Source organism: Danio rerio, chromosome 17 (assembly GCF_052040795.2).
Source record: "Danio rerio strain M-AB ecotype USA chromosome 17, GRCz13ab, whole genome shotgun sequence".
Lineage (NCBI taxonomy): Eukaryota > Metazoa > Chordata > Actinopteri > Cypriniformes > Danionidae > Danio > Danio rerio.
Window position 1 is genome coordinate 25,936,361 of NC_141037.1, and position 22,762 is coordinate 25,959,122.

Consider the following 22,762-nt stretch of genomic DNA (forward strand, 5'->3'; position numbering starts at 1 on the left):
ACTTGAACGACTAAATAAGGCCAACTGAAATGTCCGATTCTTTCTAAATATTTTTTGTTGTCTTTATTCTAAAACCAAAAAGGGGTTCTGTAAATATTTTTTTTTGTGTGAAATGTGAGCACTCTTAAAGGGCAAGTGTGATTTTGAATATTTAATGAGTAGTTTAGAAATCTTGTTTTATAATTTAGTACATTTTCTCTCTGTGCCTGAGTGTGCAAGAATGTTGCAATGAGAATGTGTGGAAACGTTTCCCTCTGCTGTTTTCTTAATGAATTTAAACTGACTGGTATCTAAGTTTTACTGGTTGGAACTTATGAGGATTTAGTTGGCTGCTTAATTTGGCATACAATCTTGTAAAGAATTTTGAAGATTTTACTTTGAATGATATGTTAAAGGCTCAGAGCGGAGTAGTAGGGTCTTGAAGAGTCAATGAAATGGCCACCTGATGAAAATTAGCCCTGAACTGTAGGCTACAAATACTTTGTGAAATAGCAGTGGGATCACACAACCCACAAAAAAATATGTCTTTTGACTTCTGGAGTGATTGGACAGGAATGATTAACTTTTGCATCACTAAGAATAAAATATATCACTGCAATGTTGGTTCATTTTTTGCTCTGATAATCATTTTATTTGTACATATTTTCTAGAGAAAAACAAATAAGTAGTTTTGATTTACCTAAGTTTTGCTTACAGTATTTTATTTAACAAGATATATTTGCTCTAAACCTGCAGAGAGAGAACCAAATTAGAAAACAACGCTGTGTAATATGTCGCCAAATGTGACAGGAAGAGCGCCGCGCACGTCTGATCAGCGACTGACGAATGTACCATTATAAGTAACAACAAAAACTCCTAACACCCTATACGTTTCCAGCTTTTTAGTAATATATTTAAAATAATACGTCGACGTACTTTAGCTAATTAACAAAAAATTACACTTGGGTAGCTGCGAATATGAGTGAGATTTAGACAGCGCTCACCTATATTGCTACAGTAATGGTACGTTCCTGTTTTGAGTCGACGTTACAGACAGCAGCTCACGCTCATGTCAGTGCATGTGTTAACACCTGAACAAAAATGGCTAGGTTTCTGAACAGCAATATCAGGAAGTTCTTAACAACACAGATCAGGATGTCGTCCGATCAGGTAGATATTTATATGATATTTCGCCCAGTGACTTTCCGTAGCCTGCCAAAGACAAAGATGATTTGACTAATTCTAGTGCTATGTACTGTAACACGCAGTGTCACTCGCAATCTGTTCTCAAGTACTACGTTAGCTTTGACTTTGTCTTAATGTTATCATATGTTAGTTTTACGTTTTAAATACTAAGTTATCAAAATTTGTCAACACCGAACCGTTTTAACGCAATAAATAGATTTGAGGGTGCCCTTGTGTTGTGACCCTTTGTTTACATTCAGGAAAGTTCTGCAATCTTTGTCCTTCATCAGCAAGACTTGCTTTTACAGGATATATATATATATATATATATATATATATATATATATATATATATATATATATATATATATATATATATATATATCCATATATACACGGTGCTTGTCAGCCTATCAGTCACTAATTACTAGTTGAGTAATAAATTGTTTTGTTTTGTCTTGTGCAACCTTCTCTCTCTCTTTCTCTCTCTGATAAAGTTAGGTGAACTGGGTAAAGGTGCTGGGAAAGGAGGTGGTGGTGGAGGTGCCGTGAGGCAGGCTGGAGGTGCATTTGGCAAGAAACAGGCCGCTGAGGAGGAGATGTACTTCAAGTGAGTGGTTTTGCTTGAGCTGATAATTATGTAATTGCTTATACTTGATATCTACTGGCCATTAGCTGAGTATTATTGAAAAAATAACTGAATGTAAAGCAACCTAAACCGTTACTTCATGACCTATTCTGTCATTGTATTTCCTTCACAGGAGAAAAGAGCAAGAACAGCTGTCTGCTCTGAGAAGACACCACCAGGAAGAGATTGACCATCACAAGAAGGAAATCGAGAGATTACAGCATGAGATCACCCGCCACGAGAGCAAAATCAAGAAACTCAAACATGATGACTGAGGCATTAAGACAGAAAATACAACACATGAATTGTGAAACTGCTGAATATTTGTAATTGCTTATTTACTAAACAGTGAACTCTGTGATTATACTATTATAAAAGCATGTTATAATACAGATATGGTTATATAACTGAAACAACACATTGTGTATTAACCCAGTGCATTTTCCCTCTTTTGACAATAAACAAGAAATTGTCTCGAATGTAAAAGTGTGTCTTGGTATCAATACGTTTGGTGAAAGCTAACTATTAGCTAAACTAACTAAAGCTAACTATTGGTTTGAGAGCTAAATGTATCTTAACTGTTACTTTCAGTCATATAAATAGGTTATGTCATCTGACCAGACAATTAAAGGTTCTGACACCAATGAATGACCCAATATTGTATAAATATGAGATATATTAAAATATGCCGTAATGCTGGGTTTCAGGATCAGATTGAGAAACACTGCTTTAGAAAATGTTCGAGACAACACTTCTTTATTATTATATTTTTAATATTTTAAAGGCGTTGTAGCTCATTGGAGCCCAGCTGATGGCAGTAGACATAAATAACAGGCATTACAAACGTCCTCTGAAGAACAGCTAATCCTAACGTCATTTCCGATGACGCGAAAGCTCCGCCCTCGCCCCTGTCTTTTACGCCAGGCGGCCCCGCGTGTCTTTCTTTTCCCACATCATGGCGGACCGATTCAATAAGGTGCGTTCGAGTGGCACAATTTACATTCTCATATCTCGCGTTTCCTCGCCGTGGGAATGTAGTATTTGGTGGTTTATAAGTAGTTAACGTCAACTACCGCCTTTTGCGTAGTTTGGATAATGTCCAAAACGTAAAACTATGTTTTTGGGAAAGAAACGTGTGTGTGTGTGTGATCACGCATGATGTGAGGCTGGACGTCGCAGGCCTGTTAGTGATCGTAACACTCGTGGTGCTGTAAAACCCGGAGTAGCGTTGATGTCCACGCTCAGGTACTTTACAAATCAACTGCTTCTGCTTTAGGATGAAATTATAGCGTGTTCAGCGTTTATAGGCCTTTCTCAACCAGCGGCGCAAATGGGCTTACGTTCTGCACCGGTGTCCGGTCCATAGCACGCATTGCTCTGTTGTGCGATATATCCGAAATAAGTTTTTTTTGTATGGCGTTATAATATGCTAATATTAACTACTTTTAGGTTAACGTCAGATTAGCTTTTTGTCGGTGACGAGCTCGCAACCACAGTTCAGTATTCGAGTTTAACGACCATGAGAATACTTTACGTGCACTACCATCTGAGACAAAAAGCTTAATTAATATTTTGATATTATGAACTCTAAGTAGCATAAGTATCTAATTAACTTGGGTTTTATTTATTACCAGGTTCTGATCATTGATGGCCGAGGCCATCTCCTCGGTCGTCTTTCCGCTATTGTGGCCAAGCAAGTGCTGTTGGGTGAGTTTACATATTTAAGGTAGATAAAGTCTGGTATCAAATATTTATAACCATTCTTTTTACTAATGAATCTGCATTGTTTGCAGGCCACAAAATTGTGGTGGTGAGGTGTGAGGGTATCAACATCTCTGGAAACTTTTACCGCAACAAATGTAAGTTTGACCATCAGCAAGTGTGTTGTCTTGGGGTGTGTTCACTTGTTGTTTTGGTCCTGACTGAAAAAGTTATGCGTTTTAGCTCTGTTCATGTAATATTATCACTTTATTCTGATTAGTCCCCCCCTCTGCCCCAAAGGTCTTTCCTAATAGGGTCCCAAACTGTCTTTTTTTTTTTTGCTTAACATGTTTGTACATGTGTTGAGCTTTATAAAGATGTTATAAAATTTAAAGATATTTAAAACTGCATCAAGATTTTCTGCAACATGGAAGCTTGATTCATAGTATCAGGTGTTGAAGCATTCTGCCTTAAAGTCCCATTTAATCACACCATTTATTTTAGTTTGCTGTGTATCTTTCAGTCTAAAGTTTAATTGGAAGTGGACTGATTTATATCTGTATTTTTGTGAGCATCAGTCTTCAGATGGCCACATGCTCATAACTATTCAAATTTAATTGGACCAAAACTGCTGAATGTGAACATGCCCTAAAGCAATTTGACACATGTGATACTAAATTACAAGTTTTCAAACAATGATGAACTCCTTTATCCCGAATCTGAGCCAAGTTTGATGATACCAATCTACGGATCTGACTACTGAGTTTGAGTCTTAGATTATTTGTAGTCAGTAAAGTCATTTTGATTAGTTGAAACTAAACTGGATGTTGTGTTTGTGCAGTGAAGTATTTGGCTTTCCTCCGCAAGAGAATGAACACCAACCCTTCCCGTGGACCATATCACTTCAGAGCCCCCAGCAGAATCTTCTGGAGGACTGTAAGAGGTGAGATTTATCTTTCTGTTGTAGAAGCAAGCATTGGCTACATTTCAAACAGTGATGAACTCCTTTATCCCGAATCTGAGTCCAGTTTGCTGATACCCATCTACGGATCTGACTACTGAGTTTGAATGTCAATGCTTGTCTGTTCGGTTACATCTCTACAATGGATGAGTGTCTGATGTGTTTTTTTTTTCTTAATCAGGTATGCTTCCACACAAAACCAAGAGGGGTCAGGCTGCTCTGGACAGGCTGAAGGTGTTTGATGGCATCCCTCCACCTTATGACAAGGTAGATTTATTCGGTCTTGCACAATTTCACAGATTAATTCTGTCAATGATGCCACTTTTCTGCCTTGTTTGAGTGTCGACTGAGAATACACAAAATTAACTGAGACATCTTTACTTCTGGAGTCAGCAATTGGTCTTTCTCGTGGTTTCTAATCTCTGATTGTGTTCCACAGAGAAAGCGCATGGTTGTCCCAGCTGCTCTCAAGATTGTGCGTCTGAAACCCACACGCAAAGTGAGTGCTCAACCCTCCCCTTAATGTTTCAATTTAAGTGTACAATATGTTCTAACGTTTGCTTTTTGTCAGTGATGTTTTTCCACAGTAAGTATGAGTTTAACGACCATGAGTCCACTTCATGCACTACCAGCTGAGACAAAAAGCCACAGATTTAACCCATTTTAGTTTAAAGTCCAGAAAGCTTGAACCAATGTAGACTCATTTAATACTTGTTTTAGTGCTGCTTGTTCCCCGTTATAAATTGTATTTTTCCTGTCTTTCACTAGTTTGCCCTGCTTGGACGATTGGCCCATGAAGTTGGCTGGAAGTACCAGGCCATCACCGCCACACTGGAGGAGAAGAGAAAGGAAAAGGCCAAGCTGCGCTATTCCAAGAAGAAAGTTGAGATGAAGCTGACTAAGCAGGCTGAAAAGAACGTTGAGAGCAAGATCGCAGTATATACTGACGTTCTTAAGAAATATGGTGTTCTTGTTTGAGCTGTCCCTGCAGCTTGTCAAAATAAATGTTTATAAAAACTATGGTCTTGAGTGGATGGATTGTGTTTTTGAGTTTAGAATTTAAGTTCATATCCAATGAGAGGGCTCTGGTCGCAGACTTGGTGCAGTGCAATCTGAGCTGCATCCAATTATTATTTTTTTTTTGTAATAATGCACTCACCTAACCCTACCTATTACAGTGAGGTCACTCACTCCATTAAGTGCATTGTCTGACATTGCATTGCTGAGTGATGCAGTCTCAACTTGCGTCATAAAGGCTGCATCCACATACTATTGTATCCAATGGCATAATTGGTTTGAACAATGGTTGTGTTAGTGACTCTGTTCTAACATTTAAGGATGTTTTTTGTAATAATTAAACCAATTGTTCACCAAAAAAGGATGTTTTTGTTATCTAAGCAGCATTTTCTAAAACTGGTTGACCAATGGTTTATTGGAGAACTTTTGCATTTAATTTACCATGTTTATAAAATTGATGCTTTTTAAATTGCATCCTCTGTCAGACAAGAATTTGTTCTTCAGTTCAGCTAAATAGCTCAAGTAAATCTGGCCCTGTTCATTTTGATGGTTGACTAACATCTAAATTTTAGAACAGATTTGCTGAATATATTGCTTACGAGTTTTGTTTTTGTTAAGGCCTAGTAAAGTAAAGCTGTACGTTTTTTTTTTTAGAACTATACGCACTCGAAGCTAAATCTAAAATCTAGGCCCGAAGTCGCCTTCGTCGGACTTTTATTTTGACACCAGATCAAATCGTGAATTCACGTGACTTTCAGTATCAAACATGGCTTTCATGACACAAGATCAGTTCACTGCTTTGCAACTGCTGTTAAAGGTAGTGTAATATCACATACTGTTTAGTATATCGCTGAATTACTTGGCTTGATTGAGCTCGTGTATTCTGCCATCTTTTACTTTGATTCAGGCTCCGTCTAAAGATGCTGTTCGGCAGATCTGCACAGAGAGTTTCCCAGCCGGAGCCTTCAAGAGTCAGTCTGTAGTGGAGAAAACTGCCAATGCTCTCTCTGTCTCTCACAATGAAGCGGTCCAGGTGGGTTCAAGCGTTTTCATGCGTTAATTTTTCCGTCTATTGTGTTTCATGATGCTTACTAATGTAATTGGAAGAACACAGAAAATGCTCGTTTGGTCAATACAGTTGTAATAAAAGTTAACACCAGTCATGATAAGTTGGTGTTTCATTTTTGTGAGAAAACTAAAAGATAATACGATAATAGTGTACATTTATTTTTAGTTAACGTACGCTGTTATTTCATAATAAACTTGTGAATGTGTATTGAAATTGTATTTGTTATTTATTTATGGTCACTAGTGTGATCACTATCATGTTAACAATTTTTTTTTCATTCATAAATTGTCATTATTACAAATGTTCTGATACCATTTTAATTCAACTATAATACATTTGTAAAATACATTAGTAACTCTTCATCCTTCGAAAGATTTTTTATTTTATTTTATTTTTTTTACAAATGTCTCCAGTTAAATTGAAAACATTATGAAAGGCTTAATGTAGTTTTAAAAACAATGTAGATATTTTTGGTCTTGAAATATTACTTTCCAAATCTTTTGAGCCATACTCTGATACCATGTAATGTCTTAATGTTCCTCATGTTAAATGGGTTCAATTTTAAGAGTGCAAAAAATTGAAATTGTGTTTTTTGTTTTTTTGTGTATTCCTCAACAGCTGCTGACTGTATTTCACACACTTTCACATCACATTGTGTATCATAACTTAACATCTCCGGAGCAGATCCTGTCAATTTTCCCAGAATCGTTCCACTCAAACCTAAAGAACCTGATCACCAAAATTCTCTTGGAGAACAGGTAGATGCCTCTTCAGTCTATCTTTCAGATTATTAAATGAGTTAATGAGTTACTCTGTGTGTAAAACTTTTCCTGTTGTGATTTTTTTTTTCTTAGTGTGAAATGGAGAAATGAAGCTTTGGCAAATCAAAGTGAGATGAATGCAGTTTTTATTGTGTTACAATTATCGTCTTCATGTTTGTGATTCATTATGAAACCTTTCTGAAGATAAGATGTGTTTTAATAGTTTCGCTGCCAAAGCTGGTGGATATGGAGTGGCGAGTGGACATGAAAACTGCATCAGACTCCCTGAGTCGTATGGCTGTGCCAACCTGTCTGTTACAAATGAAAGTAAGCTGTGGATATTTTCAGTGCTGATTCTATATTTACATTAATATGTCAAATTAAATACTATTGTTTGTCATAAGAATTTGATTTTGGTTTGAAATGTAATTTTGACTAGTCAGATTTCTGTTTAATACATCTTCCAAAAGCAACCATATATAATATAGAAGTAAAAAGTTAGCTTAAAGTTAGAAATTCTATGTAATATTTATGTTAATATGTAAATACTTATTTAATAAATTATATAATAAATAAATATATTCCTTGAATAATGCACTGTCAATACTCTTGCACCATGTTAATTTTGCAATAACTGCATTAAACTGGTCTCTACCCTCCATCCTTAATCTCACTTAAGTTGGTAGGTGTATTTGTCCTCTAAGGGAAATAATTCTGCAGCATTATAAAAAAGCCATTACACATAACAACAAGCAAAAACAGCATTTTCACATTCAACATTATAAACATTATATATATATATATATATATATATATATATATATATATATATATATATACATACAAAATATACAAAATAATTGAGAAATAAATAGGGTAAAGCAAAATAAACAGTCCAACTAATTTAAAACTTCTTAAAGTTTTTTTTTATTTTTATTTTTTTTATAAATTTTATTACCTTTTTATCAATTTTATTGCCTTTGGGACATAAGAAAACTTTGTCCTGTTTTTTGATAAGTGCTGTTTTTTGTCTTGTTTTTTGATAAGCCTGTAACTTTACTCAGATGGAAGTGAAATGAAGAACTGATTGGGGCAGCCATAATACTCAAATTACTGTAATTTAGTATTTTTTCTCTCAGGATTTGTAATTCACTTAGTAGTTTTGAAAATGTCTACTCTTGCTTTCTCTTGAGTAAATTTTTAGTGTCGCATCAATTCTTTTACTGTTCTTTTATTCCTTCAACTGGCAGCAACTACTTTATTTTTTGGCTGAGTGGAAAAATCAGCCCTGTGATACCGGTCCAGTTAAATTTCACATCATTAAACAGTAAATCACATCATACTGAAAAATTCAATCAGAATTCAAATCAAGACACGAGTGCTTTTATAAATGCAGCAAACCATTTGGAAGCATTAAAAGTGTCCAATAAGATGTCCAATCTTTACATGCAGTTACCCACAGGCTTTTTAGACTGCATGTGACTGAGGAGAATAGGAAGGATGATGACTGAAATCTTCAGATAGTCTTAAACAATCACTAAATGCACTACAGAAGGTTGCGTTTACACACACATGCACAAATTACATCAGCATTTCACAGCATAATACTCATTACTCTTGAGTACTTTCAAAAGGGCTACTTTTTGCTTATATTTTGAGTAATATTTACAACAGATACTTTTATTGTACTTGCACTATATTTTTGACTAAGCAATAGTTTTTTTACTTGAGCATGATTTTTCAGTACTGTTTCCACTCTTTCTTTGTAAATGTCTTCCATGCTTGGTAATTAAATCCCCACCAGTTTACTAGAGTTGGTGACTGTTCTCCTTAAACTTTTTTAAAAATGTACCGGCAAATAATGCAAAAGTTAATATACTTTCAATAAAAGCAGAAAAAATATAACACACTTTACATTGCTGACCTGAAAGGACCTTTTTAACCTTACACTATATCTCAAAGTTGTATATACATATCTTTATACATTTATATTTTTACGCTCTTGTTATTTGCACTTCTGGTTCGATGCCAACTGCATTTCATTGACTCTTTACTGTACTTTGCACAATAACAATAAAGTTTAATCTAATCTAATAGAATATATTTAGAGTTCCTAATTTTTTGTAAATAGAAAAGAAAGTGTTATTGTGAGGAGAGAGCATTTTTGGGACATTCTACCAGAAATGTATATTTTCACTTGTAAAAAATTGTGACGGCCTGACCTTTAAGCTTGTCGTCCTCAAAAAACAAAAAAACAAAACAAGCTTAAAATCATACGATACATCGATAGAATGCATCTTTGATTACTGTTAGCTCCTCCTCAAATAAATGACGTCCTTCCGAGCCAGCCTTTAAGATGTATTGCATGCATTTTATGTTAACTTTAATGCTAATGAGACAGAACTGACTGAAACATAGGGACAACTGTAAAACAGTATTTATTTGTAGAAGTTTTTTTTTAATTTCCTCTTTTTTTAAATCACTTGATGTAAATAAAAACAATTCAAACTTGCTATTTCGGAAGTTTTTTTTTTCTAAAGAGTTTTTAGCATATTTTTTTTATTAAAAGAAAAAAACCTGAGAACCAAATTAACGATAAATTCCTTTACATAATAACTCACAGGAATCAACCATCTGTCCATTTTTTAAAAATTTAGGATGAAATACTTTTTATTTACTGTATGTTTTTATTGCAGGCACAGATAATGTACGTTTCGGGTTGAATGTACCTCTTATAAGACTAGAAAACTGACTAGAGTGTTTTAAAATAGCTTGTGCATTTGTGTTTGTAGCTCCAGGATACTCCGTGCATTAGTGGTGGTCCCAGTGAGTCTACAGTAACAATGGAGCTGAGCAAAGAAACGCTGGACACTATGATAGATGGTTTGGGTCGCATCAGGGATCAGCTCTCTGCAGTGGCAAGGAAGTAGAGCAGATGAGAGATGCTGCACCTTCGCCTGTCTGTGGACATTCAGATGGAGAATGGAAGAATCCCCCAAATGTAAAAAGAAAAGACATTAAATATAAACTTGGCAGATTCATTTCGTGAAAAAGTGTGCTCTTGTTTTCTGTTTTTTATTTCATGTTTATAACCTATTTGACAGTTGTTTCTTATTAACGTTTCCATTCCAGAAAATCAGTTTTATTGTGATAAATTTTCACAGCAACAAACTCAACAAATGTCTAATAAATTAAATTTTTTCACTATTAAGTGGGTTTACATAACTTTTCAGCTCACCACTGGCAATAAACGACGTTTCTAAGTTTAAACATTGTTTAAAGTGTTGCTCTAGTAGTTAATGGCATTTCCAGTGTTTATTTTATGCATGGCCATGAAAGACGCTGTAAACGTCAAAATCTTTCACAAGGCTGTAAAATATTTCAAAACAAAAGTCTTAGACGCTCTGAGAAATATCGCAAAACTCAAATTTACTCCAAAATAATGATTTATTTAACGTTAGTTGTAGACGCTAAAATATAAACATAAATAGAAACGAACGAAAAATGTTTGAATTAGATTTTTCCCAACAAAAACGATAGAATAGAAACTTGAATAGACTGTAAAGAGCATGTCAAATTATTATTATTATGAAGTTACAAGAAAATAATTTGTGTAGAAAAAAATAGCAAATGCTAAATTGCAGTAAAACATTAAGGTACTTCGTTCAGGGCTTCTGTAATAGCTAAACTCTCCGTAAGGGGTTTAATTTTGACAGGCGCATCAACCCGGAAGAGAACTGTGTTTACAGCTGCTGGCTGAATTTAAGATCATTCATTGTAAAATATTAATTGTAAAGCAGCTGTGGAGAAAATGAGACGGTTGTACTGTACGGCAGGCGCGGGGATGGAGGAGCTGCTGGCCCAGGAGGTGCGACAGAAACTCTGCGCTTCTCAAGTCAGTTTATCTCATTGTATTTCATTAATCTTTTTAAATCTCATATTGACTCATATTGTGCACAATAAACTATATACATTTCTTTTATGAAACTGGCATTCACTAAACGTATTCATACGTCAGACAGCAGAGCAAATGTTGTTCATTTAAAACAATAAATTATGATTTATTATTAAATAACCTGTATCTGCTTTCTGTAAGTATATGTTACGTCCACACTTAACATTTCCACGATGCTGGTAAAGTTTTGCTGTGTTTGTGTCAGGTGGAGCAGATTCCAGGCAGAGTTTTTTTCAGCACCAATGCTGAACCTCAAACCCTGACTCAACTCAAGTCTGCAGAGAGGCTGTTTCTCCTCTTGCACAAAGCTGAACCCATTGCACTTCCCAACAACCCAGGTAAGTGTGAATGACAGTTCAATGATCAGATTGGTTGAGAACATACGGTATTATAAAAACCAAATGGGCATATTCCATGCCCAAATATTTGCTGTCAAACACATTTAATTGACCCTAACATGTACCTGTAAAGGGTTAGTTCATACAAAAAATTAAATTCAGTTATTAATTACTCAACCTTTTGCTGTTTCAATCCCCTGAGAAATTGTTTCTTCTTCAGAATACAAATTAAGATATTTTAGATGAAATCTGAGAACTCTCATCCTCCATAGTCTACAATGGTTCCAAGAAGCTTGAAAAAGGAAGCAAAAACATTTTCAAAACATTTATACTACATTGCGTTTAACTCTTTACTGATTGTATCTTTATAGGAAAGGCAGCTGCTGTTATAAAGGAGAGAGTTGTGGGAGATCCAGACATTTGGAAACAGACTCTTTTATCCTGGACCGCCTTTCAGGAAGAACTGGAGTGCAGACGGGATCAAGGACACAAGAGAAAGAGAGAGGAAGATGAGGAGGAGAGTGTGACTGAAGCTGATGGATCCACACACACCGTCTCCTCCAACACACACTTGTTAGAGAAACAAAAGGAAGTGGGAAAAGAGTCTCATCTGCAGACACTTTCTTTCAGAGTGAGCTGTCGCTGTAGTGGAGTCATTGCCCGCTCTGATAACCCTCAGGTACATTATACCTTGTTTTATATACCAGTTTTTATTTGTGTATATATGTACACAACAACTCAAATAAAACAGTTTTAAAATCTGTATACTGTTTTCACATATCTTATCTGTTTGGACATTTGGAATATAAACATGCCTTTACTATGTTAATACTGCATTTACCCATTGTAATTAATTAAAGAATCAGAAAATCCTTTAAAATATGAAATTATACATGTGGTATGAATAAATAAATAAAACAACAATCTTAATAATTTGAATGATTGGAATTGGCATGGGGTGATAATCATTTTCAAGGTATACTGTGGTTGGGAAAAGTCAAGGCGTTGAAACTGCCAACATTTTCTCCTATACCGTTCCTAAGGTGTGTGAAAGATTTTTTTAATTATGTTTTCCTTGTTTGTTTTTTAGGACAATAGTATCTCCAGAAGAAAAGATTTCCAAAGATACCATTTTAATTAAATAAAAATTAAATAAAAACAGCAGAAGTCAATGATTTATTTGAATTATTTAGCCTGACATGTTTACTGCTCCAAAATATCTTAAATGTTTCCCAAAATAGAATATATTGTGTTTAAAGGGGGAGAAAGTTGTTTTTTTACCCAGACGTTTAAAAATAATATATTTTAGAGCAGTAATCACAATACCATGAAACCGTGATATTTTATTCATTATCATACCGTCAGAATCTTATACCGACCCATGTCTAGATTGGAATTAAAATGATGAAGTTTATTTAAATTCTATAATAATTCTAAATACACAAATCCTGCATATTTATTCCTAGGAAATATCAAGATTTAAGCAAAATGATCCTAAAAACAGAACTTTCTATATATTTTAGATTTTAAATAGTTATATCTCATAAAAGAATCTTGTAGAATTAATAATAGGTTAAAGTATTTGCTAATTTTTGTCCCTAACTAAAAACCTTGCATTTTTAATAGAAATTATACAGTATATCTCTTCCAGGTCAATATGTACCCCAAGTGTTTAATGTAGTAACAACAGACTCTTTAAGTATTCTTATTATTTTTGTAGCAAACTTTACTTAGAAGACTATAGAATAGTTGTCAGAGCGAGTTGTAATGCAGATATTAATATTTGTAATTCACACGTGTAATTAAAACAAAAATTAAACTGAAGAACTTTCATTAAACTTTTTACTGCCCCAGCAAGAAAAAAAATTGTATTGCATTTCTTATCTCCTAATGTCGCTAGGTAACACATTCAATGAATTTTTTAACACATCCTGTCATTTCTAAAATATCATCCTCTACAAATGGTTGATATGTCGGTTTATGGTAAAAAGTACCAGAATCAATACATGAAAATATGAAGTGTAAGACCAATTTAACTAAAAACATAATCAAAATAAAACATTTTTGAACATTAAATCGTCTTTATGTTTTGAAGTATGTCATAAAATATTTCAGATTCTCATTTAACATATCTTCTTGATGTTTTTTTACAATAAAACCAAAATCAAGTTTAGTAGTGCAACAGGATTGGGTTTGTTTGATTTTTATTTTGTAAACCAAAAATGGTGTGTTTAAACCATTATTTAAAACAGTCATTCTATAAATCACTTTAATTTAAAACAGTCAAAATATGCTCAACCATTTGGTAGAGCAGCAATTAAAGCTCAAATGTGGACCTGGCTGTAAAATTTCTTATGAACGTGATTGGTTGTGGTTGTATGTGTGTGTAGAGACTGAGTCGTATCATTGGGATGGCCATTAAAGAACAGCTTGGGTGGAAAGTAGACCTGAGAGAGCCTGTTCTTGAGGTAAATTCACTTGCATCATAAATCAAATAGAAAGTTCAAAATGTTCATTCATGTTTACAAATGCTATATATTCACTAATGTGTTTTTGTTATGTTTTCTTTTTGCATAACCAGGTCAATGTGTATTTAAGTGATGACCATTGCATTGTAGGCATTCCTCTTTTGAAGTAAGTAACTCTCCAGAGATAAGACTTTAGAGGCTGTCAAATTTATTTCTAAGTTTGCATGTATTTTTCAGGCATCCTCTGGCCAGTCGTTCTTATATGAAACACAACGGGTTGCGTTCTACCATAGCCTGGGCCATGACCTCTCTCTGCCCTGACGAGGTGAGGAGTAGAGTAACCTTTAAAAAGGCAATTACACACACTGATGCACAATACAAGCATTATATTAGCAGCAGAAGAACAATATCTCCAGTTCTTGGAATAAAAAATGTGGGGAAATATATGTTGACAGCTAAAAAGAAAAAAAAGCAATAGTTGACATTACAATTGAAGCATATTAAGAATATATACAGTGCCTTTATAGAGTCATCACACCCCTTTAAATTTAAATAATTACTTTGTCATTTTATTTGGCATACAGCCTGAAATCAAATCACATTTAAAACAACTTTCACAGCCTTTAAAATGATTTTGTAGCCTTCTCCTAACCTTTGCCTATCTACAGCTTTATCTCTTAGGTCTTTTAAAAGCAGGGAGTTTTCATGGGTTAGATGACTTTCTGTAGGCAATGTATATTACCATTTAAGTATTTTGGGTTGATAAGATTTGTAAACATTTTTTGAAAGTCACCTCTTATGCTCATTCAATTGTATTTGACGTAAAGTCAAGTGTAGAAGTGTAGGAGCTTATTACTATTTAAAATAACTATTTTCTCATTAAACATGTTTTAATATGCAGCTTATTCCTGTCACAGTAAAGCTGATCAATTTAATGAAAAGAAAGTTTAAAAGATCAGAGGTTATTTGAAATCAAAATCTTTTGAAAACATTTAAATGTCTTTGTAAGTGATCATTAATGTCACTGTAACTTTAATTAGTCAAGGCTGAGTAAGAGTTTTATTATCTAGTATTAAAAATTAATCTTTCAAAAATTTTTCCAACTATCTCTACTTTATCTGTTACTTTGAATTTAATGCATGCTTCCTAAATAAACATAGCAGTATCTAGAGTAAAAAATTAACCTCTTCATTTTTAAAACAAGAAGTGCTTTTCTAAATCCGAGTTATCCTGAATTTTTAATACCTATATTATATTTACATATATTTATATAATATATAAATATAATATTTATATATATTTATATAATACACATATTAGAATGTACTATTAAGATGGATAGACATTCATTTGTATTATACAGTTATGAAAGTATACTTTAACAATCAACACATTTTTTTTTCTTCATAGACTCTTTGCTGTTTTCTGTTCCTCTCCACAGCTCAACAATTGTGTGATTTTAGACCCAATGTGTGGAGTTGGTGCTGTGTTGCTGGAAGCAGCTCAGGAATATTCTGTAAATTCACACACAAGCACACTTTTAGCACCACATGCTGCTCTTTTCACACACACACACTAACTGTGCACGTTGTGTGTGGGTTTAGAATGCTGTATTTCTAGGCATGGATACAGACGGGTCTCAGTTACAGAAAGCTGCAGAGAATGTGAAAGCATCTGGAATGGAAGGAAGAGTGCAGTTACTTCAGTCTTCTGCCTTGGGTTTGTACAAACTGCCTCCACTCTCATTGTGTGTAAACGTTAAAAGGCACCTATTATGCTCTTTTTACAAGATATTATATAAGTTTCAGATGTCCATAGAATGTGTTTGTGTTTGTGTCAAAATCCCTCACTGATCATTAATGTTTCTACTGAGCGGTATGGTATGGTCCAGTTCAGTAGGATTAGGATTGGGTCATCCTAAATAAGCTTTTGTTTCCACTGCCAACAGTACCCTTACTTTGTAGACAAGGTGTGTGCCAGATAGTTGCAATCCTTGTCATTTTTCCTTAAAGAATAAAGATATATAGGCCATGACTTTTGTTCCGTTATTTCAGTATTATTTTTGGCTCTATTATTGTTTCTTAACCACGTTCCTGGAGGACCAACACTGCATGTTTTGATGTCTTTTTTATCTCTCACACCCATTATAGGTCTTTCACTCTCTGCTAATGAGCTGCTAATCTGATTCAGGTGTGTTTGGTTAAGGAGACATGAAACATGTGCAGAGCTGGTGGTTCCTGAGGAACGTGGTTGAGAAACACTGTATTATTTGAAATGCAGAAAGAAAGTGACGCCCCTTGACCTTCCCACATGTTTAAACATGACATGCGAACAGCTCCATAAACAACAATAAAGGACATGCAGTAGATCCTGTTCTTGCTTCTTGGCATGTGCTTTGTCACCATAGATATTTACATTAGATGTCGCCTACGCTATTGTTGTCAATTGGAAGGAATGCGTCAATAGAGCCTTTAAAATGAATGTGGGACCAAGGTGTAGTGGAGGACAGGCCACCTGGAGCCATAGATTTGTAAATATTCATACATATATCTATGATTGGGAGTTTTCCCGGTGGTCAGTATGCAAATATAATTTTACATCACTTTTCTACATCGATGGATAAGTGACCGCATGGGCATTGCCAACATAGAGCATGTGTTTGTGTGCATAGAAATGTATTATCCTCCCTCCATGACAAATTTGATCTAATCCCTGTCCTGAAACACACCCCCTCTCATGCTTTCACTTCTCATTCTAACAGAGCGAGTGATTCGTTTGTGAATGAATCCCCATTATGAACGACTTGTGTAAACCATTGATATCCCTGCGTCTTAATGTGCATATCCACATTTTGATCTAAATCAGGGGTGTCAAACTTAATTCCTGGAAGGCCGAAGCCCTGCACAGTTTAGTTCCAACCCTGCTCCAACACACTTACCTGTAGGTTTCAAACAAGCCTGAAGGACTCAATTAGTTTGGTCAGGTGTGTTTAATTAGGGTTGGAACTAAACTGTGCAGAGCTGCGGCCCTTTTGGAACTGGGTTTGACACCTGTGATCTAAATGGTTTTACATTTGTAATATTCAATAATTTTGGGTGGACAGTATGCACATTGAGACTAAGGCACTGTTATGTTATCAGGCACCCTTATAAGTTACTTCAAAAGCTAGCCGTTACTTCACTTAGCAGACATTAATACAAGTTTCTAGCAATGCAGCATCTTGTTGTCATATTTCATTTGCATTGTTTGCTGATTTTATTCAAGAACACTAGCATAAGCTTAGAATTTAGTGCGAGTTGCTGCTACTTTGCCTTATGGATAGTGCAGTAAGTGAAGGTATTATGATCAATAACGTTGCTTTTTTTTAACACAAAAGTTTGTAACATACAAAAACGTAAAAAACAAAATCCTTACCTATGAAATGTTCTGCCTTTGTGCTTTGTTTTCTTTGTTCGCTTGTTACTACACCCGTTCGTAGTGCATCTTCAGATTGGCTTTAGTCTTGACTAGTGGGGTTGAATGACGTTTGTCTTGGGAGTACTGTACAAATGTGGTGGCGGTATTGACGCATGCTCAGGGTCTGTGTGCGATATCTAGTGTATATATCTATGGTTTGTCACAAGAACATGACAAGCTTTGTTTGAGCATGGTCCATGTTTCGGCTGTGTATTTAAAAATGGCACTTCCCTTGACTTGTTGCTTGTGACGATTCTCTGTAAATGAATTAACATTCAGCAAGGAATCAGTTCCATCCTTTTGGCACTGTACTGTACTGTACTGTTATGCTAGGTACCATTACAAAGGGTCCCAAAAAGTGATATTTTAGGGTTCGCACTGGTACTACTGACAGTGGAAATGAAAATAAATGCGAATCGTACAGACTCATACTAAATCATAACACTTAATTAATATGCTGCAAATGCCATTTCCGTGAGTGTCCCTTTAAATGCAAATGAGCTTCCGCTCCCCGCCCCCATTCCATTAGAGAGTGGTGCCTTTACAGTTTGTGCATTGAATATTCTGGCAACAACAAACCAAAAATCTAGATTCTACATGCATTTTCCTGTGAAGGGGAAAGGTGGAGGAGTAGGGGTGGATGGGGGGATTCTTCAAGGCGAAGAAAACTCTGGTTAAAAATTATTTCATTGAGATTTTTATGTTCCTCAGAGATCCCTCTTGCTGACGGGATGGTTGATGCCGTCCTGTGTGATGTTCCCTTTGGCAGGAAGTTCAGTTGTAGCTCTGACATGACAACTGCTCTGCCACTCTTACTGAGAGAGATGGAGAGGTGGATGACATCAGCATATATTTCTCTGTTATCTACAAATATCTCTGTTTTGTGGCTGTGGTTGTATAGTTAATGTGTTTTTTCCTTCTGCAGGGTACTTCGTGTTGGTGGACATCTTGTTTTGTTACTGAGTTTGCAGCTTTCTGCTCAGCTTAAGAAGATCATTTGCACACCCGAGCAGGAAAAACACTCCAAGTCTTTAGACACAAACAGTGTTCACACTGAGCCTTCAAACGCACACAAAGAAAGCACAGAGACTCATAAAACCTTATTAATCAGCTCTTTACAATCACAGAAGAAACACAGGGTCAGTCTTGGCAGCACAGATGCATTTATACACACTTACACTAAAATGCAAACTCAAACACACTCACACTGAAGAAAGCTCACCCTGATATGAATATGTGGACAATCTGAAAATGGATATTAAAATAAAAAGCAAATAAAATCTATTTAAATGATCTTTATATTGTCTTTTATTAAAGGGACAGTTCACCCAAAAATGGAAATTCGCTCACCATTTACTCACACTAGTGATTGTAAACATTTAAAGATTTCTTTTCTTCTGTTGAGCATAATACAAGATATTCTGAAGAATTCAGCCTTTCAGTATAGCTTCTTTTGTGTTCAACAGAAGAAAGAAACTCAAACAGGTTTGAAACAAATGGAGGGTTAGTAATGATGACTAATAGTGTCTTCAAAACGTGTTCATTGTAGCTTTTGTGGTGTATAGTTGTTACATAATTGGCTCTTTCACAGTGTATTTTTCAAATAGTATGTTTGTATTATTGTTTATTTTTGCAAGTTTACATACAAACTTCTAATTCAAACCTAACATTTCTTAACATGATTATAATGTTTCTAATCATCTCTAATAGTTAGAGATTCCAAACTGTTTTTTAATACTATTTACATGCTATTAGTCTTTAATATTTTAATTATTTCAAATTATTTTAGTATTATTTATTTACTAATGGTTTAATATTTTCGAATTAGCTTTCATTTTTATATTTAGTAATTCTTTTTGTTTTATTTGAAATAATTTTGATATGTCCTTTTGTCACTTTTTTGATTAAGGTTGAAGTTGTATGTCCGTTTTATGAGTAATCATTTCAGTTCTTCAAATTATACTTAATTATTTAACTTAATTGCAGACGTTTTGAAAAAAATAAGTATTAAAGTTGATATGTAATTAGTTTAAGGTAATTATGTCAGCTTAATTATTAGTTAACAACCATGTTCTGCCTAAGTTATGTGTCCCCTGAATAATAACTGCCTATATTTATTATAATTTAGAAGCTGTTTTGTTTTAAACAAGTTTTGTTTAAAACGATTAGTTCGTGTTGTCTTTCTTTATTGAAATGAAGTGATTTTATATGTATTAAAGTGAAATAGATCCATTATCAGCGTTTCTGAAGTTTCCCGGTGTCTTTCTGCTTCATTATGTACACATTTCTCTCCATCCTCGGTACGTGTTGTCAGTCAGTCGTACTGCGCATGCGCAGAGGAGGCCATGTTGTTGTAGTTCGGTGGGACTGGACCGTCATATCCCATCGTTACTGTATGTCTGTGCGATCATCACCCCCCTCCCGTTTTTGACATCGGGAAAACGTAAATAAACCGGAGGGCGCAAACGGTGACTCGCACGATGAATTTAAGCTTGGATCTATCGCGCAGAAACCCACAGGAGGACTTTGAGCTGATCCAGAGGATCGGGAGCGGAACCTATGGGGATGTATACAAGGTAGAGATCAACTGGGTATCAGAACCTAGCAAGCTACCTACCTAGACTGCATATTTGTACACCATATGCGCTTTTTTCAAAAGGAGAGAATGCGCCTGTGGTGCCCGAAAACGCTGTCTTCTTAGGGAGCTCACTAGGGATTAAGACACAGCCACTTAACTGACCAATGAACCAGTGTGTACGAGAGACAACAGATGTGTGTTTACACCGGACCGCAGTGTATTTGTGTTCTTTAGCAATTTTGCGGCTAGGATGTGGTGTAATATCATGAAAGACTCTGAAGATCTTTGTTTGCATAATGCACACGGCCTAGCAAGTCTATTTCATTAGAGAAAGCCAGTGCTAAGCTGTCAGATTCACATCTTCCATCTTTTTATGTGATGTACGTGACATAAACAAAGACAAGAGTTAGACCAATTTACTGCAGAGAGAGTTGCAGTGGCAGATGGTCACTACTGAGGGCTGTTGCAAGGTGTTTGGGATCTAAGGGGGAGGGCAAGTGCAGTCATGTTCATAAGAAACCTTAAATGTGTTCTGACTTCCTCTGGTGACAGGAAGTGGCTGAACTTTAAACTGCGAGTGTGTCTGTGTGAGTGTGCTGCTTGCCCACAACTATGTCCATCCTGTTTGTTCGTAATTGTTCCCTCTTCCTGGGGTTTTACAGTGTGCGTGGGTTTAAGTGTGTGTTGGGTGTATGCCATGTAATACACGCACGTTTACTCAATCAGAGCCTTGTTGCTTGAGTGGGTTTATCAGACATGCTTAAAATTCAGGAGCAGAAAACCTAAACCACCAAGCGAAAGGTTTTTCTGCCAACTCCACAGAGAGCAGACCTGAAACTGGGCCCCAGCATTACCCGGCGGTGTGAACATATGAGCCTTCCACAAATTCACTGGGCAGCATGTACCTGTATAGTAGCACTAATAAAGTGTGGCAGATTATTGTAATATAGCAAATTAGATTGCTTGCTTGCATGCATTACTCCTGCTTCGATTTCTGAATTACCATTTAATAAAGTAGAAACAGCCCTGAGCTTATTTATAACAGGACAGTGAAATGCCTCACTGTGATCAGAGAGGCCCTGTGTGAGTGTGTGCGCATGTGAAAGTTATTTGATGTTCTCCTTGTCCTACTTTTGACAGCCATCACAGCGCTCTGAACATCAATACACATTTTCCAGCTGCCTCGGTTTCGTATGACTTGGAATGCTGAATGGAGTTCCCTGCGAAACTGCGATAAAGTGTTGGAAAATCTCTCTTTCTTTTTGTGTCTCTCTGGTGACATCATCCTCACTTCTGTTTGGCAGACAGATGTCTCTCAGTTCGGTTTTATAGACGAGGCCTTTGTGACTGTGTTTGTGTGTTAAATTGTGGGAGAACATGCAAATACTGTGGGAGCGTGTTCTAGAAAATCCTGAAAAGTATTTTTTAAATTGATATCCAGAGCCCTGGGAAAAACTGACAGCTTCAGTGTTATTATCAGTTCTGAATTTGCCAGTAAGAGATGTGTGTTTTAGGTAAAATGTTCATTTGTATATGATCATTTAGAGCAGGGTGCCCAAACGTGGTCCTGGAGGGCCGGTGTCCTGCAGAGTTTAGTTCCAACCTCAATCAGACACACCTGGGCTAGCTAATCAAGCTCTTACTAAGCCAGTGGTCTAAAACTGTTGCTGCATCCCAATTCGCGTACATATACTATAAAATAAAAGTTTTTTTTTTTTTGTGAAGGAAAAGTATAAGCACTTTTGAGTGCTTAACAGAAGAGTATGTAAGTTACTCATACTACTTGCTCGTTAACAGATCGTTATGTTGCTTAGTTTTGAGCCCTGTCAATCATCCACATTTCTGTCATATTTAATTTCCTAGCTTAATAGAGAAGCAGCAGGATAATGTGCCATTCATGAGTCTTTTATCTAGAGCAGGGGACACCAATCTCGGTCCTGGAGGGCAGGTGTCTCTGCAGGGTTTAGCTCCAACTTGCCTCAACACACCTGCCTGGATGTTTCAAACATACCTAGTAAGACCTTGATTAATTTGTTCAGGTGTGTGATTAAGGTTGGAGCTAAAATCTGCAGGACACCGGACCTCCAGGAACAAGTTTGGTAACCCCTGATGTAGAGAAATCTCCACTTATGCATTTATAAGTTAATGTCCAAACACGTCTTTATATAGGTTCTCTATTATTGTTGCAGATGAAGTACAACACAGAAAATGAGATTTATATATTTTCTAGTTCCAGGCTAGATATTGATTAACTGTCATTCAAACATCTTTCCCGAAGCCTCTCTACGGTTAGTTTTGTGTGTCTGCCATGTTTGTAGTTCTAATCAAACTCACATCCAACACGCAATGTATTGTGGGCAATATCAGCCATTAGAGTATGGACGGTTCTACCCTTCAAATTTTTTACCAGAAATAGTAAACCACCCAGGAACCTTTGGCATACTCTTTTCAATATAAAATGATTTAGGACATACTAATTCTATTTTCAGATACTATTTAGGATGGATAGTTTGCTAATTGGAATGTAGCATCAATTCCTGGATGGCTGCAGCTCTGCATAGTTTATCGCCAACCACCTCCAACTCACACCTAATCGTAGTCCTGAACACCCTGAATAGCTGGATCAGCTGTGTTTGATTAGAGTTGGAGTAAAAGCTGTGGAGAGC

At 35.7% G+C, this 22,762-nt stretch overlaps 5 protein-coding genes and 4 non-coding genes across 12 annotated transcripts in view; all 9 read left to right on the top strand.

Annotated features, from left to right (window-relative positions):
* The first annotated feature begins 1,014 nt into the window (after positions 1 to 1,014).
* Positions 1,015 to 2,278, top strand: atp5if1b (ATP synthase inhibitory factor subunit 1b). The gene is made up of 3 exons (NM_001044859.1): positions 1,015 to 1,149; positions 1,662 to 1,774; positions 1,926 to 2,278. Exons 1-3 carry the CDS (start codon positions 1,081 to 1,083, stop codon positions 2,065 to 2,067), a joined length of 324 nt encoding a protein of 107 aa, NP_001038324.1. The 5' UTR covers positions 1,015 to 1,080; the 3' UTR covers positions 2,068 to 2,278.
* Positions 2,279 to 2,644: 366 nt separating this feature from the next.
* On the top strand, positions 2,645 to 5,474 carry rpl13a (ribosomal protein L13a). Its single transcript, NM_212784.1, is given in 7 exon segments — positions 2,645 to 2,768; positions 3,427 to 3,499; positions 3,586 to 3,651; positions 4,335 to 4,436; positions 4,636 to 4,721; positions 4,894 to 4,953; positions 5,223 to 5,474. Coding segments are annotated over 7 exon segments (618 nt in total). The 5' UTR covers positions 2,645 to 2,747; the 3' UTR covers positions 5,433 to 5,474.
* On the top strand, positions 3,261 to 3,348 carry LOC137488196 (small nucleolar RNA Z195/SNORD33/SNORD32 family). The gene has a single exon (XR_015514052.1). It is a non-coding gene; the product is annotated as a small nucleolar RNA Z195/SNORD33/SNORD32 family (small nucleolar RNA).
* Positions 4,184 to 4,259, top strand: LOC137488198 (small nucleolar RNA SNORD50). The gene has a single exon (XR_015514044.1). It is a non-coding gene; the product is annotated as a small nucleolar RNA SNORD50 (small nucleolar RNA).
* LOC137488199 (small nucleolar RNA SNORD50) lies at positions 4,483 to 4,558 on the top strand. The gene has a single exon (XR_015514045.1). It is a non-coding gene; the product is annotated as a small nucleolar RNA SNORD50 (small nucleolar RNA).
* On the top strand, positions 5,018 to 5,096 carry LOC137488197 (small nucleolar RNA Z195/SNORD33/SNORD32 family). Its single transcript, XR_015514051.1, has one exon. It is a non-coding gene; the product is annotated as a small nucleolar RNA Z195/SNORD33/SNORD32 family (small nucleolar RNA).
* A 759-nt stretch (positions 5,475 to 6,233) lies between the features above and the next one.
* Positions 6,234 to 10,506, top strand: commd9 (COMM domain containing 9). The gene is given in 6 exon segments (NM_001089398.1): positions 6,234 to 6,288; positions 6,379 to 6,504; positions 7,159 to 7,298; positions 7,395 to 7,429; positions 7,525 to 7,628; positions 10,094 to 10,506. Coding segments are annotated over 6 exon segments (594 nt in total). The 5' UTR covers positions 6,234 to 6,237; the 3' UTR covers positions 10,232 to 10,506.
* A 518-nt stretch (positions 10,507 to 11,024) lies between these two features.
* On the top strand, positions 11,025 to 18,812 carry thumpd2 (THUMP domain containing 2). Its single transcript, XM_087290522.1, has 10 exons — positions 11,025 to 11,196; positions 11,462 to 11,594; positions 11,966 to 12,273; positions 13,985 to 14,062; positions 14,176 to 14,228; positions 14,300 to 14,387; positions 15,504 to 15,578; positions 15,667 to 15,781; positions 18,230 to 18,350; positions 18,444 to 18,812. The coding sequence occupies exons 1-10, from the start codon at positions 11,113 to 11,115 to the stop codon at positions 18,727 to 18,729; spliced, it is 1,341 nt and encodes a 446-aa protein (XP_087146648.1). The 5' UTR covers positions 11,025 to 11,112; the 3' UTR covers positions 18,730 to 18,812.
* A 1,051-nt stretch (positions 18,813 to 19,863) lies between these two features.
* Positions 19,864 to 22,762, top strand: part of map4k3b (mitogen-activated protein kinase kinase kinase kinase 3b) — a 34,915-nt gene continuing 32,016 nt past the window's right edge. For all 4 annotated transcript variants that reach the window (XM_087290511.1, XM_087290513.1, XM_087290512.1 and 1 more), the window contains exon 1: positions 19,864 to 20,094. In XM_087290511.1, coding sequence (XP_087146637.1) covers positions 19,999 to 20,094 — 96 coding nt within the window. In that variant the 5' untranslated portion in view covers positions 19,864 to 19,998. The remainder of the gene's footprint in view (positions 20,095 to 22,762) is intronic.